We start from the raw sequence: 18,624 nt of genomic DNA on the forward strand, positions 1-18,624 counted from the left end.
ATGCAGAAGTCTGATTTATCACACATTCATTAAAAATGATGATGATCATGGAGAGACAAAGGTGTTATTTCTATTGCTAGGAAAATGAAAAGCACTCATCTGTGAGTCCGGATTATACACAGAATAGAGCTCAAATGATATTTAAAAGTTAGAAAATACTACCTTTCCTAACAAATTCACAAGGGGAAACTGGTCCTACTATTTAGATTCTTTGTTATAGTTAATAACTAAATTAGTAGAATAAAGTTGATGTTTTAGAGATGCAAATATACTAAAAATGTGTCTCCAATAGCCTACCTTGTAGTACCTCTGATAAGTTATAACGGAAGTCCTTTGCTTTGGCTGCATGCATGTAAAAACATGAAAATTGTTACTCATACTGAAAGGTAGAAATATTTTAAATGTCTTCTTCATGCATTCCCTAGCAACACAGCATTCACTGTAAGTCAATGAAAGCAGAGATGAACTCAGAAATCTGCCTCTGAATTAAAATTGTTGGTCAATCTACTGATAGACACATCATTTATAATAAAAATGAAAAACCTCAATGAAAGACAGATAACAGGTAAGCATATTTTACTATTTTTTGCCCTCCCTCCCCAACTCTGCAAATGAAGCAGAAGCACAGGCAGTCCAATGGGAGGGAGTGGGTCTTCTATGCAAGACTATATATATAGACAAAGGCACACTTTTTCCAGTGATAGGTACACATCCTTCCTTGGATTATTAAAGAGGAAGGCTATTATTCACAACAGCCAAAAAGTAGAAGCAACCCAAATGTCCATCACTGATGAATGAATAAACACAATGAGATGTATCCATGATGGAATATTATTCAGTCATAAGCTAAAGTGAGCACTAAATTCTGAAAACATGATGTTAAGTACAAAACAGCAAACATAGAAGGCCACTTATGAAATGATCTACTCACTATACATAATGTTTAGAATAGGCAAAACTACATGTAGATTAGTGTTTGCCAGAAGGAAGGGGTGGGGGATTAGATATATTGAGGGCAGGGAAAAATGGAAATACCCAGGAATTAGATAATCATGACGGTTGCACAAAGTGATGAATATACTAAAACTCAATGAATTGTGTATTTTTAAATATTTACAATATTGAACTATATAAAACTATAAATTTTATCTCAAATTTTTAAAAAGATAAAAATGATAAAGAATTATAAGTATAAAAATTAAAAAATTGCAATGATTACAGAGACAGGGAAAAGGGTACAAAAAATAGGATACTGTCAGAAATAGCAACTTCCTCAGTACCAGCTTACAGACACACCCACCATGCACATGCAGAGTCACCCCCCCCCACACACACACACATCAGCCCAATGGAGACAGGTGGGTATTCTTTGAAAGCTCTAACAAGGGTTCTGCAAACTGTGTGGTTATGCTGCATTAGTGAGTCTGTAAATAAATACAGTGGCTCATGAACAAAAATTATTTAAATTCATAATTTTACAAAATATGATAAAAATTAGAGTACAGCACATTGTGAGAATGAGTTTGACAAAACTCATTTTGATAAAATTTGTGTGTTACAATATAAAAGCCGTGTGTTATATATATAATATAAAGCCTTTTTGGTTGTTACAGGTTATATGCAAAGTTCAAAAGCCACTATTCCAAGCTAACCCTGGAAATAATCACATTTTGCTTCTATCTTATTGAGAACTACTGAAAGGCTATGAAAGTACAGCAACAATATCAGAAAGATGACAAAATTTTGACAATACTAATGGATGTCACTTACCCTCTTACCAATTTGCATAAGAAACCGTATCAAATTCTTACCTAGAACTTCCTCATAATCAACAAGATCAAACCAAACGACAGCTACTGATGTCCAGACTCCCAGCAAGGCAATGACCATAAACCAGGTGAAAAAGGAGCTGCCAGAAAGTCCTCCTTTCCTTCCATTCTTGTGTCCTCCGTGCTTTGTCTCTGTTTAGAAATAAACGTCCAATGTCATCAACTAAGAAGGAAATGCTATACTGACTTCTTTCCACCTGAATTGTTTCTCCAGTAATCGCACAGTAGGTCATTTCAAAAATAATTTTGACTTACATTATAAAATCATGCCAAACAAAGATTTTGAGAAAAGAAAAGCTTCTGCTTTTGCTTCTGCTTAGACTTAATAGCACGTACATAAAACCCCAATTTTGAAGTAATAAGAGAAATGATCTACTGAAGGGCTAATGATTTTATTAAAAAATTATATTTGCTGTAACATACATTCCTTCCAAGTTCTTTATCAAAGCCACTTGCATACAAAGAAAAGCAGGATGGCACACTGATTCTGTCCCTGTTTCCGACAAGATCCACTGGGGCCGGGCTGGCAGAAGCAGGAAAAGGTGTGTTCAAGTTGGCCTCACTGCAGGAAACTGCTCTGTAAACTACCGCCCACCAAGTGTCATTTATCACATCTGCTATGCTTAATATACCTTATATTCTTTTGAAAATGTATTTCAGACAGTCAAAAATAAACAAATGTCATCTAATTAGACTGACAGCTGTAGAAAAAAAGTCAACATTTTTATTAAAGGGAAAGACCATCCACAAATTTCTCTTAAAAAGCAATGTAATACATACAACATAGATATTAATAAATAAAAACGTTACATTTTATCCCAAAATGCCATTTAAGAAAAGGAAAAGTTTATTAACCAGCTAGAAAAGCAAGACACAGCCTCATATCTGTGTGGCAAGGGAACTCTCTGTAAAGTGTGTTCTGTGCGCTGTTACAAGTGATCCTCGTGGTATCTTGTTTGTGTTTCTGCAGGAGGTGTCTCTGGATATTTAAGCAGGGGAGTGCTCATCTTGACAAATGTTCCTTACACTGCAAGACATCTGACATCCCTGGTTTCCCCAAGGCCCAAAGACAGGCAGGTCCCTGAGTTTACAGCCATATATATATATCCCTAAACATTCCCACATGTCTTCTTACATGGGGTAGTGCTTGGCTGAAAACCATGGGCTAAGACAGGAATAAGCAAACATGTTTTAAAGAAGATAAAAGAGTTCACGCAATGTTACCAGCAAGTTGGACAGAAGCAGAAATATTCCCTGACCTCTGCAGTCCTGACAACCCTTGACCTGCATGCACCAGCGGGCCAATGAAAAGATTTCACAAGATCCTACCAGGTCTAAGCTAGAACCTACCTTTGACTTTGAAGTCCAGTTCTAAGTATGTTGGTAGTAGTTTCCATTGGTTCCAGTCAAGAATAAACTACCAGTACATTTTTCTGAAGTCATAAATGAAACTGTCCTTGTTAAAAGGATATGCACATTTTAAACCCATTGCTAGATCAATTTTTTGAAAACTAAATCTGAGGGCACATATATGTTTGTATACACTTAAAAATACACATAAACATTTCATTCTTGAAAAAGTTCAATAATTCCTTTTACCAATAGTGTTTACATATTAATGAACACATCAAAATGGGGCAGATTTCCAAATAATCATATGGTGAAAAATATCTTTACCAAATAACATATGGCTATTGACCTTGTTTCTAACATAATCTGTATAAATGCTGGCTATATAAAAACATAATTTATACATTAAAATATTTGCTAGAAATAGATCACATTTTTGCATATTTAATCAGCTTAAAGTGCACGTCACTGTTTCATGTCACTGAACACAGGCACAAGAAGGAAAGACTGGGTAAAAATTTCCATGATGTTGATGAGAAGAAATGATGATTTCCAGGATTTTGATGTGTCTTAAGCATATAGATTATAAAAAGAATAATACAAGATACCTTACCATCACTAGAATTTCAAAAATTAAAAGAAAAAAGTGAGTAGGCGTCTGTGGTGACAGGGAGTTCTACAGATTCAGTAGCACTGTTGTGTTGAATTTAATAAACCTTTTCGAATATGAAGATATTTTCCTCAGACTATGTCCCCCCCAAAAATACTTTGTTTCTATATAACATAGATGCATAGATCCCTTTGCATACACTAAATATAATTACAACAATGATACCTTCTGAATATCCATTTACTTCTAAATATGAAACTATAATAATGCCTAAGAATTTCCTCCCTGAATACTTACTGCTTCTAAAAATCAAGTTAAAACTGTACTATAACTGGGTTCTCATCTTACCTTCTCCCAGACATTCTGTAACTGACATCAGACTCTTATATTGTTCCTCATTAACTGGAAAACAGGAAGACTAAATATAGTTCATCCTTTAACTCATTCATTTAACATATTCAGCATGTGTATGATACTATTATGACCCAATCGTTAAGCTTTAAAGACGTACATGTTGGGGCCAGGGATTTAGTTCAGTGGCAGCAAGCCTGCCTTGGCAAGCACAAGGTCCTAAGTTCGACCCCCGGTACCAGAAAAAAAAAAAAAAATAAATAATTAATTAATTAAAGATGTACATATTGACAATAATACACTCAAAATGACCCTAAAAGTGAGTCTATTGGTTCTATGTCTGAGACAGGATCTCATTAGGTTGCCTGGTTTCAAGTGATGCTGTTCGAGGTTCAGCCTCTCCAGTAGCTAGGACCACAAGCATGTACCACTGCATCCAGCTTCTGTCTTTTCTTAGAGCAGACAAGAAGAAGGAAAATTTCTAAGATTCTCACAAGCAAAATATCATTTATCCAAGTCAGTAACACTCATGCTCCTTACTGAAGAAGGGGAAGGAGAGAGAAAGCCAAATACACGATAGAATACAGAATGGACTTTAGGGCCAAACTAACCCAAATGAGTTATGGCACAAAAGGGCTGGCGGAAGGAAGGCCTAGACAGGGTCCAAGAAAGACACGGGAACTGGATGTGCAGTGGTTGCTGAGAGGCCATTTATAATTGAGGCCTGCAGAAAAGCCCCTAGTAGGCCTTAAAATAATTGTTAGTTCAAGGTAATCTCTAGAATAATCTTTACAACAGACATTCATATTGATTGTGTCATTAAAATATTTAATATGTTTAGGAATTCAAAAGATATATAATCAACCTTAGATTTTATTCAAAAATAACTGTATTAAATATATTTATCACTTTAAAAGATACACAATACTTCAGAGGTGGTGATATAGCTTAGTGGTAGATTACTTGCCTAGAATGCACAAGTCCCTTGGGAAAAAAAAGGGGGAAAAAAAGGATACACAATACTTAGCTAGAAAATTAACAGCAATATTTTATAACCTTACAATGTCACATAAATGATGCACTTTCTAGCATTATCAACCATATTACTGTTAATATTTGCTAATTTTATAAAGGAACCAAACACTAAATTATAGAAAAGGAGCCTTTTTAAGGAACCCATTTTAGGGAAACTATTTTATGGACAGCAAAAATGCTCTTGATATAACTCTCTATAAATATGATGTGCCAGTCCCAAAGGGCAGATCAGTTTCTGTCCAGTTGAACAGAAGAAAGCATAGTAAGACAAACCCTTTATAAGGGTTTAAATCTCCCTACACAAACCTGAAACCAGTACTGTCACAAAGGTGTTCTGGAAGAACATCTAACAGATATCGCCATTTTCAAAGATAAGAACAAATCTAAGAGTGTCTTCATTCCATTTTCTGGCTCCAAGTTCAACCTGTAGCCCCCAGGAACTGGTCAAGAAGAATTTGTACTGGAATGAAGAAAACAGGAAGGACTATGTGATTTTTTTCCCTATGCTATTACATCAAAAGTGTATCGCCTTCAAATTATAGGAGTTATAGAAAATACCCCCACATACAGTACTATTAAACATAGAAAACTTCCACAGCAAGCAGTAGTACCAAGAGTCCAAAAAGAAGACTCTCCAAGGTAAGACTGAGGGACAACAAGAAACTTTACTTATTTGGTGGAGGAAACGGAAAATAGAAATTTCCCTGCACCTACATTGTTGTCAATTACATTAAAGGCCTAATATTAACTGAATTACAGATCAATCATTTGGAAAATTTAGTTAGCATTATACTGAGGATTTCATATTTACACATAAACTATTTAAAGTTTTTTTAAAAAAACAAAAACTGTCAAGTAACTCATTAAATGTTAGTTTTTCATGATATGAAATGTCACTCTTAAAAACCTGCAACTATTAACAATAGGTCAAAAGTAAAAGCTAATTTTATCTAAGTAGATTACAAAATTCAAAAAGAAGGGGAGAAATATCTTCTAAAAGAGCTAAAAGTCGTGTGTGTGTGTGTGTGTGTGTGTGTGTGTGTGTGTGTTTGGTTTTTTGGAAACAAGGTCTCACAATATAGTTCAGGTTGGCCTTGAACTCACAATGTAGTCCAGGCTGGCCTCAAACTCGCAGTGATCCTCCTGCCTCACCCTCCTAAGTCCTGGGGTTACAGGGTGCGTGCCACCACACTCAGCCATACACACACACACACACACACACACACACACACATACATCTCATATGCTTCTTCATGAAGAATGAACCAGATTAGGTAAGCAAGCAACCCATTCTAACCAATTATTCAAAACAATCTTCAAAGTGGAGATACTCCCATTCTCATCTTAATAGGAGAATTCTTTCAGTTGCTGCCTTTTTTTTTTTTTTTTGGTACCGGGGATCAAACTCGGGACCTTGCGCTTGGAAGGCAGGCGCCAGAACCACTGAGCTGAATCCCCGGCCCTCAGTTGCTGCTTTGATAGCTGAGAGTTAGAAGCAATCTTTAAGTGTGTCTTTTCTTACATAGTTCCAACATATGAGCCGATGCAGTATACTTTACATCAATAGACAGACAATCTTTACACAAAGTAAAGCAAAGAGACATATACAGAAACCAAATTAAGAACGTCACTAAAGAACACTTGAAAGTAAAATATTCAATTTTAAAAGCAAAATAAAATTTGAGTCTCTATGTTTCAAAGTTTTTTATCTGTTTCATAAGCAAGTAGGTCACCTTCCATATTTGGCAAGTCTTTATTTGAACCAACTAAGTTTGTTTTATTAATCTAGACATCCCTTAAATTTTCTATCATTTTATATGAAATCTGAATGCACATAATTCTTTAAATTCATGGTAATTAACTTATAAGACTGAACAAGACTGCTTGCATATATTCTAATATTTATAAAATGTAGTTTCTGGTAGTAGAATATATTAAAAGATAAATTAAGACACAAAAATGTAGATTTAAGACAGGCTGTTCTACAAAGAAATGCAACTATTGTGAAAATTAATGCCTCCAGAAGTTCAAAGTAGAAAACGTAAAGTACACAATGAAAGCACTTAGCCAAAAATGCTCAAACGGAACGCAACGAAGAGAAAATGTGTCAGCTAGGTCCAAACCCACTTTAACCCGAAGTATAAAAGTGATACCTTTATCTTCAGCCATTCTGATATCTTCAATCCATGAATAATGCATACATTAAACAGAAAAAAATCTCAAAATGCTCAAGGCAGGTATAGGGTGCAATGTATGCCCTTCCCTCCCAGAGCTTCGACTGGCCAACTCTGCCCGGCCAAGGGCCACAGAACTGAAATCAGACCTGACTGCACACTCTGCTCACCAGTTATTTTTAGAGGCCTCTTCCTCATGGCCGAATGCTTCTAATCACTCAGGCTGAAATGCACTCTTGACAAATCTGACAGCCTTCCTCCACTCAGGGGATGGATTCCCTTCTCCGTCGGTCCTATCTCCTTCTTACTTCAACTCCTAAAAAGTCAAGTGTGGGAAAAGTGAAAGAGAACAAACTGTGCTACCATTTTTTTCCCCATAGAAGCAGATTTTAATGGTTCAGTCTAAGCACCAAATCGTTCAAAACTGAAATAAGTCCTAATGCGACCCTAAGCCCAGAAACAGCCTGACTTGGCCCTTTAGCATCTTAATCAAATGCCTACAAGACCATTAGTTTGAATGAACAGAACCCTAAATGACAAGAAATTAATTAATGCTCTAGAAATATGATTCATTGCCTTAACAGCCCAAGAGTAGTTTTTGCAATGGCAAAAAGAATGCAACAGCACAAAAGTGTTTCCCTGGAGAAGGGTGGGGGGTGATGGCAGAAAACAACGGGAGGGGAAAGAGTAATGGGAAAGCTGGGATAAAGGGAGAGAGAGAAGCCAGAAATCTTGAACAGTCAGAGGAGTGACCCAGGAAACACCATCTCCTAAAGGAACTAGAGATTGTACAACCACATTCTGACTTGTTTCCTTTTTCCCCCCAACCACGTGTCCAAATATTGTCCTACGGGAAATAAACTCAGCCCAATTTTAATACTGTTTTTTTCTCTGATCTAAGATTAGCAGTTCACAGAATTCATTAGAGCTCTGATTCATGTATTAAAATAATTTAGTGCAAGTAGTATTTAGAACAAGGCAGCAACCTTTCAGAGTTGTTTATACAAAACTGACCAGTGTCTTGTCTGACAGAGCCCCACTTCTTCAACTCCTTTCTTCCAGGACCTGTCCCATTAAAGTTAATACTCGGTATACTGTTACAGTGATAAGGAGCTGCTTGCAGACTGGTTTAAGATAAGGCACCCTTGCACTACTGTACAATAACAGGAAGATAGCTTTTGTTATACTATTTTTGGAAAGAGAGTGAGAGTGATAAGGGACCTTGGTGAGACCACTCGCATGACCAGGTGCCTGGTACAGCTTCAGATTTGGAGACCTGGATTTCTTTCCAGCTTCTTCATTAACTTCTATTTGGGAGAAGTCATCAAACTTCTGGGTTTCAACTTTCTTGCTTATCAAATATAACATAAACTAGCCATGCATATGCAATGTGATCAAAAAATAAAGTGAATGTTAAATTTTTTTTTTTTTAATTTATTATAGGGGCCAGGGATTTAGCTCAGTGGTTCCAACACCTGCCTTGCAAGCTCAAGGTCCTGAGTTCAATCCCCAACACCAAAAAAGAAAAAAGTATTATAGTAAAAGACACACTGTCTTTAATCCTCCTCAAAATACAACTCCTTGCTTTAAACACATTTATCCTATAACTCTTGCCACTTTCTGAAGCAGTTCTAGAAGTCTTCTTTCATGTCTTCAGTTGTGCTGCTGTGTTGCCTCAATGTCCTGAATCAATTTAAAACATTTACATTTCACGGTTGTTTTGCCTTTGGGGAAGAGCCAGAAGTCACATGGTGTAAGATCCCGTGAATAAGGTAGCTGAGGTCACAGCATCATGTTTTTAAGAGCCTGCTTTCTTTTCACTGGATGGTACTAGGCAGCACCATTTGCTGTGTTTTTGGAGTCAGACATGCTACCACTGCTCTGTGAGGTCCTATTCACTGTATTTTTGAACAAACCCTTTAAAGACATTCAAGAAAGGACTTCCAGAACTGTTTCAGAAAGTGGCAAGAATGATGGGCAAATATGTTCGAAGTAAGAGGAAGTAGCCTGAAGGGGATTCATGGCAATGTGTATTTTACTGTAATACTTAAGCATTCATCGTATATTTTCATCACTACTTGTGTACTTGTTGAAGTCATTCATGTAGCATGTATTTGGGGTTTCCCTCACTCCTGAGGCTTCTTCCGCACAGCTGATTATTCCTCAGGGACAAATCTTAATCACATTCGCACATTTTATAACTAACCCTTTCCTTCTTCTGTCTTTTGCAACAGCTCAACAGTTACACTGAAAAAAATGTCTTTCTTTCTCAGTGTCTCAATGATAGTGGCCTATATATATCTTGGATAGGGTGATCAGGAGAAATCTTTCTGAAAACCTCTAACTTTCATTATTTAAGAAAAATAAATTCTGAACTCCAAGAAACTACTTCTTAGGATAAGAACTCACTTTCGTAATGGGGAATACTTATTAAAAAATTTTTTAAAACAAGTTTAATTTTTGTGTAGGAAGTCATGTTTTGAAAACACCAGCAAAGACAACTAACCTAGCAAAGTCAACTAAAACTAATAGTAATTATTCCTAGTAGTAGTTTCTGGGACTAAAAGCAATTTCTTGGTCCAAAAATAGACCTAACCTGTAACACGTGCTCTGAGACTATTAATATTAGCCCCATGTAACTAGAGACCACAGGAGCCAAGGCCTATGCTAACAGAGTCAAAGGGCTCTACCTCCCTCCAAAAACCTACCAGGCGGAAATCTACCAGCTCTCTCATGCATCAGCACTAAATACATCCTTCTCCTTACCCTCTCCAGTTACTGTTTACAAAAGTGGCTCCAACACATTAAAATCACTAAAGGGTTTATTAAAACAGAGATTGTTGCTCCCCCTTTTCCAGAGTTTCTGATTCTTTAGGTTTAGAGTTAGAAGAAAGAAGTTGTTTGTCTGAATCACAAGTGATCTGATGCTACTGACCTCTAGGAATAAGGAATATTGCATTATTTTTCCTTTTAACTTTCAAAAGTAAGAGAGCTTGAATGTAGAACAGGGATTAAAAGAGGTTGGAAAGGGGGGCGGTGGATAAGGGGAGACTGCACACTGTATATATGTGCTGAAATATCACATCGAACCTGATTAATATGCACAATTAATACATGCAAATAAATAAATGAATAGACTAGCTACACAAGTCCTCCCTAATTCAGTGGACCCAGGAGAGGGGAAGTAGCTCTTGCTTTTATCAATTTCCAGACCATTTCTTCCACCCTAAAAAGGAAAACAATGACACAACAAAGCCCTATTCGAGGGCAACGCCACCCAACTACACCAACCAGCGGCGGCCGCCTCATCACTGCTGTCCATCACCTCCGGGAACCCTTCCACTCACACTCAGTGAAGTCTTCTACACCCCAATTCTGGCCATAGCTCGGTGGTTTCAATCTCCACCCCTGGAGCCATCATGATAGGTTCTCTTTCCTTCACTCCTTCACCCCAGAGCCCTTGTTCTCCATTCTATAACCCACACCCATTCTTAACATTCTTACTATGGATCTTAAACCCAATTTAATTCAACTTTCGAATCACATCTTTATTCTTAGTAAAATATTTTGTTAGTTCTCCCAGAGCAACCTCCTAGACAGATGCTACGACCCTACTAAAATTTGTCTCCATCATAACAACTAGAGCAGATCATGAAATACTGAAAATATTGTTTTTAAAAAACACTTTCAACTACATACAGTACTCAAAATAAACATGAGCAAGGGACATCACTCTAAACCTAGTACCTAGTAGCCAAGATGACTAAAAGGCAACTCTGCAGACACTGAGCAGAATCTATTTAAACTACAGCGCTTAAACATAACCACCCCTACACTAAGACCCACACAGCTACACAGCCAGGGAGAAACACCTCCATATGACCAAGCAATGCCCAGAATGAAAACATTCACTCTAGGATCACAACCTAGTTTTTCATTTTCTTTATTCAGCAATTTCTTCTTGAACCTTGTAGCTCTTCTACTTTTTTCATTTCCCCGCGCGGTGGTTTGAATATGGGCAGTGTCCCCACAGATCTGTGCATTATAGGCCTCTTTCCCAGTGTGGTGTTCTTGGGAGGTGGTGGAACCTTCGGGATGGGAGGGCTTCTGGGAGGTCCTTCGGTCACTGGAGTATGGACCCTCAAAGAGGACTAGGGGATCCCACCAAGTCTCTCAGTTCTCCGAACTCATGAGGTAAGAAAGTGATTTGCTCAGCCACATTCTTCTGCCATTATGGGTTGCCCTCACGAGGGGCTCAAAGGCAAGAGACTGCCCATCTTGGACTGACTGGAACCTCCAGAACCATGAGCCAAAATAAAAACTTTGTCTTTATAAGTTAATTGCCTCAGGTATTTCATTACAGTAATGTAAATCTGATTAACATACTTTTATCACTTGTTGTCACAGCTTTCTAAATCCATCTTAGATAAAATAGTTCACTATTTAATCCCTCTCTTGACTCACTAGCTCCTCTGTCCTTCCATCGCACTGGACTACCACGGCTGACTCCTTGAAGAAACAGTTATTCATCCTCTCCGTGACAGCAAGCGCAGCTGGCCTTACCAATGAAAATCGCAAACAGGACAGCCAACCCCAATGGGGACCAAAGCTTCCTGTCAATCCCACAGCCTTTCTCTAGAACACTCACTTTCCCATCACCCAAAAACACGATTTCAAACTTCCCTGTCCTTAAACCTTTCTACCTTATACTCAACAGCTGCCGTAGTCTCTTCACAGGAACAAACCAACCATTAGCTGGCAACAGTCCCGGCCACCCGGTCGTCAGGGCGCGCCTGCACGCTCCAGCACACGTTCGCTGCTCTCCTCCCAGCCTGCAGCCTCCGGCGCCCCACGCTCCAGCACACGCCAGCTTTCTCTTTCTCTCCCACGCCGCCAGCCACGCTGCCTTCGCTGTGCTCTCCGTGTGGCTAGATCTGCTCTGCCTCTCTCCTTCCCCTCACAGGTGAGGCTCTCAACAGAGCCGCTATTTCACTCCCTTCTAGCCTCTCACTCCTTACAACCTACAGGCTGCCACCTGGCTTCTGCACAGGACTTCCAGACAGCACTCTAACGTCACAGAAGTGATTTCTATGTCCCTAAGCCCAACAGAAAATCTTGTCTTACTTGACCTCTCAGCAGAATCCTCTTGGTATCATATTCTATTCCTCGGAACGTCATGATTTCAGAATATTCCGGCATTTCTATCACTTCTCTAGACTCTAATTTTCAGCCTCTTTTGCTAGATCATTCTCCCCTAGTTGACTCTTAATTGTCAACTACGCCACTTTCCTAAGTGACTTCAGCTTTATCTGTAGGGCTAATTTTTTTTCTCTCCTTTGGACTCCAAAATCATATATCTACCTCCTTAATAACTCAAAGCACTTCCATGAATCTAGCTGCTTAAGCCAAAAATATGGGATTTATTCCTGACCTTTTCCCCAAAAAAACTCATCCCTGAAGATGAGTTTCTCCATCTGGTTGATGGAAATGGGTTTCAACTATCCCAAGATAGTTGGGATAGCACCTGATCATCTTTATCTACTTATTTACATAATGATGTGCTTTTTTTTTGTTTTTTGGGTTTTTTTTTGGTACCAGGGATTGAACTCGGGTCCTTGTGCTTTTGAAGCAAGCGTCGGAACCACTGAGCTAAATCCCCGGCCCTAAATGATGTTTTTTTAAAAAAGCATGGCATGCATTGTGATATGAAAAACTGTGAAATCCTGTCTGAAATCAAACAAGTTTCTTTCTCTCAACTGTGATCAATTCCCCAAATCCAAGTTATCATCATCTCCTAGGCTACGACCATCCTCAACATAAACTTTACTGCTCTATGCACCAGTCAAAATAATCTTTTAAAATCTGATAATATCACTACCTCGCTAAAAATTCCGTACTGGTGTCACACTATTCTCAGGATAAAACAAAATCTTCAATGTGGCCTACAGGATATACTTGACACAGCCACAACTTCCTGCATTCACGTCAGTGTTGTGGCATTTCCCCAGAGTTGTCTAGATAGATTCCAGCCACAAATGAATGTTCCATGCTTTCTTCTTAGGCTCTCTGCCCAAACTATTCCTTTATCTCAGAATATCACAATGCTGCAACATTACCCCAAAAACCAAAACCCTTGCCATTATCTGCTGTTCTCTTGCTTACATACCAATCTCCTAAAGAAAGCTTTCTCCATTTCCCCAATATGCTCTCACAGCAGCGTACTCTCCTCCCTTATAGCATTATTCCACTAGGAATTAGATACCTGTATAGAAATTAATTTCTTATTATCTACTTCTAGAGATGTACATTTCATGAAGCTAAGTACAGTATTAAATGAATATGCCTCATTCATTACGATACACTTCCCTTGCATCTGGTAGGAACTCAATAAACATCTGTGAAATAATGGAATAAGTTCCTTCTCAAATCTTGCTATTCTAGAGTAATCAAACCTCATTCTGCTAACATTTCAAAAATATGGGAGCAAAATATAGCAAAACAACTGTCAAGTCACTTCAGGTTACCTCATCTCTATCAATTTAATTATCCTAAAATTGAGAAAAGACCTACAAATAGTGAAAAAAGAAAGAAGCCCAGTGATTCCTCAACCCTGGGTAAGGACTGCTAACTGTTCCATCACCAAGATTTCACAGCTGTGTCTCACAGAAATTCCTCAATGACCCATCGTGGGTGGCTGACGCCTGAGCTGAACTGGAGTAGGGACAGGTAGGAAGGGCTCTGCGGTCCCCTTCATCTGTCCTGACAGCCAGGTAGCCGGACACCTATGAATTCTCTTTTGATGGATGCTGTGTACAAAAGACACTGTGGTTGGAAGAATAGCAATGGGCCACCATGAGTCTTAAAATTTAGAAAAATAAAACTGAGAAAGTTTTTTGCATTTTCACCAGTACTGGTAAATGAAAATGAAATGTTAGCCATTATCCATCAAGATCAGGCTCTAGGGCCATTTTTGGAACCTATATTATCCCTTGAAACCCCCAGCTGGCAGACCACTACTGCCCTACCATCCACCTGCTGATGCTTATGCACTGCAGAGGAGACTAACTGAATCAGAGCCCGGTCCACCACTCCCCGCCTCGGGAACCCGTGAGGTACCATGACTCCATTGGTAAAGAAGCTAGCACAATATAAATGGTAGTAAACTTCAGAAGCTAGGTTTTTCAAGCTAGTCCTAATGAGTGAGTTCTTTAAACTTCACTACTTTTCTCAACAGAACATTCAATTGAGAAGACTTCATTTGAGAGGAAAAAAACATTAGGGCTAATCATCTATACGTATGGGTAATAATTATTAGCACGATGGCCTGGAGAGACAAACATGTGAAGACAAGTTAATGTCCACTTAGAAACCGAAGTAATGAAAAAGCTGTTAGTGCAAACAAAAAGGTTCTTTCTTGGTTTGTTTTCAAAACTAAAAATAATAATAATATAAAAAGCTTACCTCCACTCCGTTAACCCTAATCCCAAGGTAATGAGAGAGGGGCTGCAAAGCCAATGTGGAAGATCACCACTGATCTACAGCTGTGTCACCGAAGGCTTTTTTGACCTTAATTCACTTTGCAAAAGATCCCCAGCCCTTGAGCTAGAGAGGCAACTCAGTGGTAGAGCACTTGCCTAGAATGCAAGGGAGTCTGGGTTCAAGCCCCAGCAGGGACAAAGGAAGAAAATCACCTTTCTTTTTTTTTGGTACCAGGGATCGAACTCAGGACCTTGTGCTTGCGAGGCAGGCGACAGAACCACTGAGCTAAATCCCCGGCCCCAGAAAGAATATGTCACCAACCCTCTTTCCTTCCACTTCCCATGGCAAAACAATTCAGCATTTACAATTATGAGTCCTACTGATGGAAGGGGAGGGGAGGGGAGGGGAGGGGAGGGTTATATAAAAGCACTGGCATAAAATATTCCTAAAACTCATGTGTGAATTATAAAGTGCATACATGTTTTAGAGTCAAGTTTTTAGAAAATTATAGGACAGAAAAATACTAGATGAAATTATGCATCCCAATACATTCTGGGAATAGCCAACAACCATTTGCTAAATAAATTAATAACAACAAAGCTGAAAACAATAAATTAAAAGCAAGAATGGTCATAACTAAACAATTGTGCATGTTGACAAATTAACTTTACCTAAAGGAAGGTCTTCTTGGATGTCCTGCCTAATGGGAGCATCTTTGTTTGCCTGAGGGCTCTGGGCACTCGATGGCTAACCGTGTGACTTATGAGGGAGTCTTAGGGACACACTAATCTCTGGAGGAACTTGGTATAGACTAAGAGTCAACCATGTGTGCAGTATGTGATCAACCCCAATAAACGCTGAATACCAAAGGCTGGTGAGCTCCCACAGTTGGCTAAATGCCATGAGACACATGTCATCACTTATTAGTGACAGGAGGCCACTTTGCCCTTTAGGACAATGAATTTTGCGTTTGGAAACTTTCCAGAGTTTACCTTTATGTTTCCTCCTTTAGCTATTTCTAAGTTGTATCTTTCTGCTGTAATAAAAGTGTAATGGTAAGAATACTAGCACTTTCCTGAGTGCTTTACATCACTCCAGTCAATTACTGAACCTGAGGGAGGATGCAGAATCCTTCAAATTTATGGTCAGCTAATCTGAAGTCACAGTGGTCCTGGGGACCCCCAAACTTAAGGCTGGCAGCTGAAGGGAGGACAATCTTGTAGGAACTGGTCCTTCAGAATTTACAGACTACCTAACACATTGCAAAAATCACAACCATTGAATACACTTAATGATGCACTTGTGGTTTTCTTCCCTCAAACTGCATGAACTGCAAATTTTCTTACATACATGTCTTTAGCAGAAATTTTACACCTTTGCCAAAAGCTATATAACCACAATAGTAAATCTGAGTTTTCCACTCATTTAGTAAGATACTCATATTCACTTATAAATTCCATAACTCCCATACCTGCTATCTCACTAGCAGACTCCCTTGTGGAGATCAAGGATGAGGGATGCTGACTTCCCATTCCCTCTGTAATGTATACTAAAGCAACACACCCGACAGCCCACCCACCATAGATCTGCGCAGTAATAGAAAGAGCTGATGGAAGACTGGCTGCAGAAAAAAGGCAACCACTACAAAAAGAGCCTGGAGCAAGATGTCAGCTCCCTGTGGATCAATTTAGGCAAGGACCAAAGTTTGTGCCATCTTGCCAGTATGTTACTCAAAAGACCTACTGCCAAGCAAGGGACTCCCAGGAGCAGTAGAGGTGGAGTATCTGCCAGGAGCAGATACCAGACAGGTTGGAAGAAGTTGTGTGGCATGGGGAAGGTCTCCCCCTGGCTTTCCAAAGGACTCCGAGGCAGCACCTGGACACCTATCATTTGTGGGCAACATGTCAGCCCATCTTACCAACCAGAGGGGAGACTGACAGAGGCCTGGGAGGTGAGAAGCCTATATCCTCTGCTCCTTGCCTGGCATTCCTGACAAGCCAGAGCCCAGAGGCAAGGAGGGCAAGGCCCAAAGGCTAACAATGTCCACAGGAGAGTGTAACTCAATCCTTCCTCACTGCAGGCCCCATCTGCCCAGTCTCCAAGAATTTCGGCATTGAAAATGAGATCAGATCTAAACCAGACAGACTTTTAAAAGCAGAGTGTGACTGGGATGTTAAAGAATGTATCCCAAAGATGGACAAGAGCAGAGCCTTTGCTACCCAAAGGAAATGTGACATTAATTGTGCCTAACTAAGCACAATGGATGGAAGAAAATGAAGATACTTCTGCTTAGTGCCCTGTCAGATGGAGGTGGCTAAATAAAATGGCTACACAACATACTTTTGTATATTAGTCTCAACCATAGGAAATGGGCAGTATTGGTTCATTTTTTGACCCACAAAAAATGGCTATTTTATATGACATAATAAAATAATATAAAAATATTTGCAAATATTTTAATATGAAAATTTCAAACACGTAACAAGGTTGAATTTTATAATAAACATTTGTATACATGTCATTTAACATTTTACTATATTGCTATAACTTATTTATTTATTCCTCTATATTTAACCATTAATCCTTCACATTTGTATAATGCATTTCAAAGTAAATTGCAGAATGGGCCCAGGATGTAGCTCAGTGGCACCGCACCTGCCTGGCAAGTGCAAGGTCCTGAGTTTGATTCCCGGTACCCCCCCAAAAAAAGTAAATAGTAGAGATAAGTACACATTCTCTAATACTTCAGCCTGCATACCATAAAATATAGCTCAGCACTTCTTTATAGTTTTTAATGTTAAATTCACATAGAATGAAATGCATTAATTTCAAGCATGCATTCCCTAAGTTTTAACAAATGTTTACAGCAGCGTAAGTCAAATTCCTATCAAGATCTAGAACACTATCACCAAAGTTCCTTGATGGCCATTCCCATTCCCATTCCACTCTGCCCCCCTCCCACTCCCAGAGATGGCCCCATTGTTCCAGCTTCCCTTCTCTCCCACTATAGATTAGCTTTGCTTGTCCTTGGAATTTCATGAAAATGGTCTCACTCAGTATGTCCTTGTTTACATGTGCATTATGCTCCTGAGTTATGTATATTATCTCTAGCAGCCCACCATATGCATGTATGGGTACATGTGGATGATAAAGAATATCACAGGATATTCATTTTCATATTAGGAGAAACCTAGGCATTTCCTATTTTGAATTGTGAGGAATATTTTTGAACAAGGCTACTATAAATACAGTTGGTCTCCCTATTTTTGGGTTCCACAACCAGACTCAAACAACTATAGCTCAAAAGGGGAGTTAGGCCTATAATGCTCGCAACTATACTAAGTACAGACATTTTTCTTGCCATTATTCCCTAAACAATAGAGTAGAACAACTATTTGCATAGCATTGTATTAAATATTATCAATAAACTAGAGGGAATTTAAAGTATATAGGAAGACTACATAGGCTACAAGCAAATACTATACCATTTTATTTAAGGGGTTAGAGCATGAAAGATTTTGGTATCTATGAGGGATCCTGTAACCAATCTCTCATAAACTTCAAGGAATAACTATATATGCCTGCAATTCTGGGTCACAGAGCATATGTACATTCAGTATTATAAAAAACTGCTAGATCTTTTCCCAAGAGGTTTTACCATTTAATATACTCACTAACAGCTTATGAGTTCTACTGCTCTACAGCTTTATCAACATTTAGTACTGTTAGTCCTTTTAGTTTCAGCCATTCTGGTGAGTATGTAGTAAGATCTCAATGTGGCTTTAATTCACATTCT

At 38.8% G+C, this 18,624-nt stretch overlaps 1 protein-coding gene across 20 annotated transcripts in view; it reads right to left on the bottom strand.

Annotated features, from left to right (window-relative positions):
• Asph (aspartate beta-hydroxylase) overlaps positions 1 to 18,624 on the bottom strand; it is a 233,520-nt gene that overhangs the window by 189,519 nt on the left and 25,377 nt on the right. For 6 of the 20 annotated variants that reach the window (XM_087190370.1, XM_087190375.1, XM_087190369.1 and 3 more), the window contains exons 2-3: positions 1,812 to 1,961; positions 298 to 342 (exon numbers count right to left, since the gene is read on the bottom strand). In XM_087190370.1, the coding sequence (XP_087046496.1) occupies positions 298 to 342; positions 1,812 to 1,961 (195 nt within the window). Of the gene's footprint in view, positions 1 to 297; positions 343 to 1,811; positions 1,962 to 7,328; positions 7,497 to 7,519; positions 7,674 to 18,624 lie in introns of those variants that run through there. The other 14 variants (XM_087190372.1, XM_087190377.1, XM_087190371.1 and 11 more) reach the window with 6 other exon arrangements.

This window comes from Heterocephalus glaber, unplaced genomic scaffold, assembly GCF_053883595.1.
Source record: "Heterocephalus glaber isolate CG9 unplaced genomic scaffold, H.glaber_assembly_v1.0 deba00001553, whole genome shotgun sequence".
NCBI lineage: Eukaryota > Metazoa > Chordata > Mammalia > Rodentia > Bathyergidae > Heterocephalus > Heterocephalus glaber.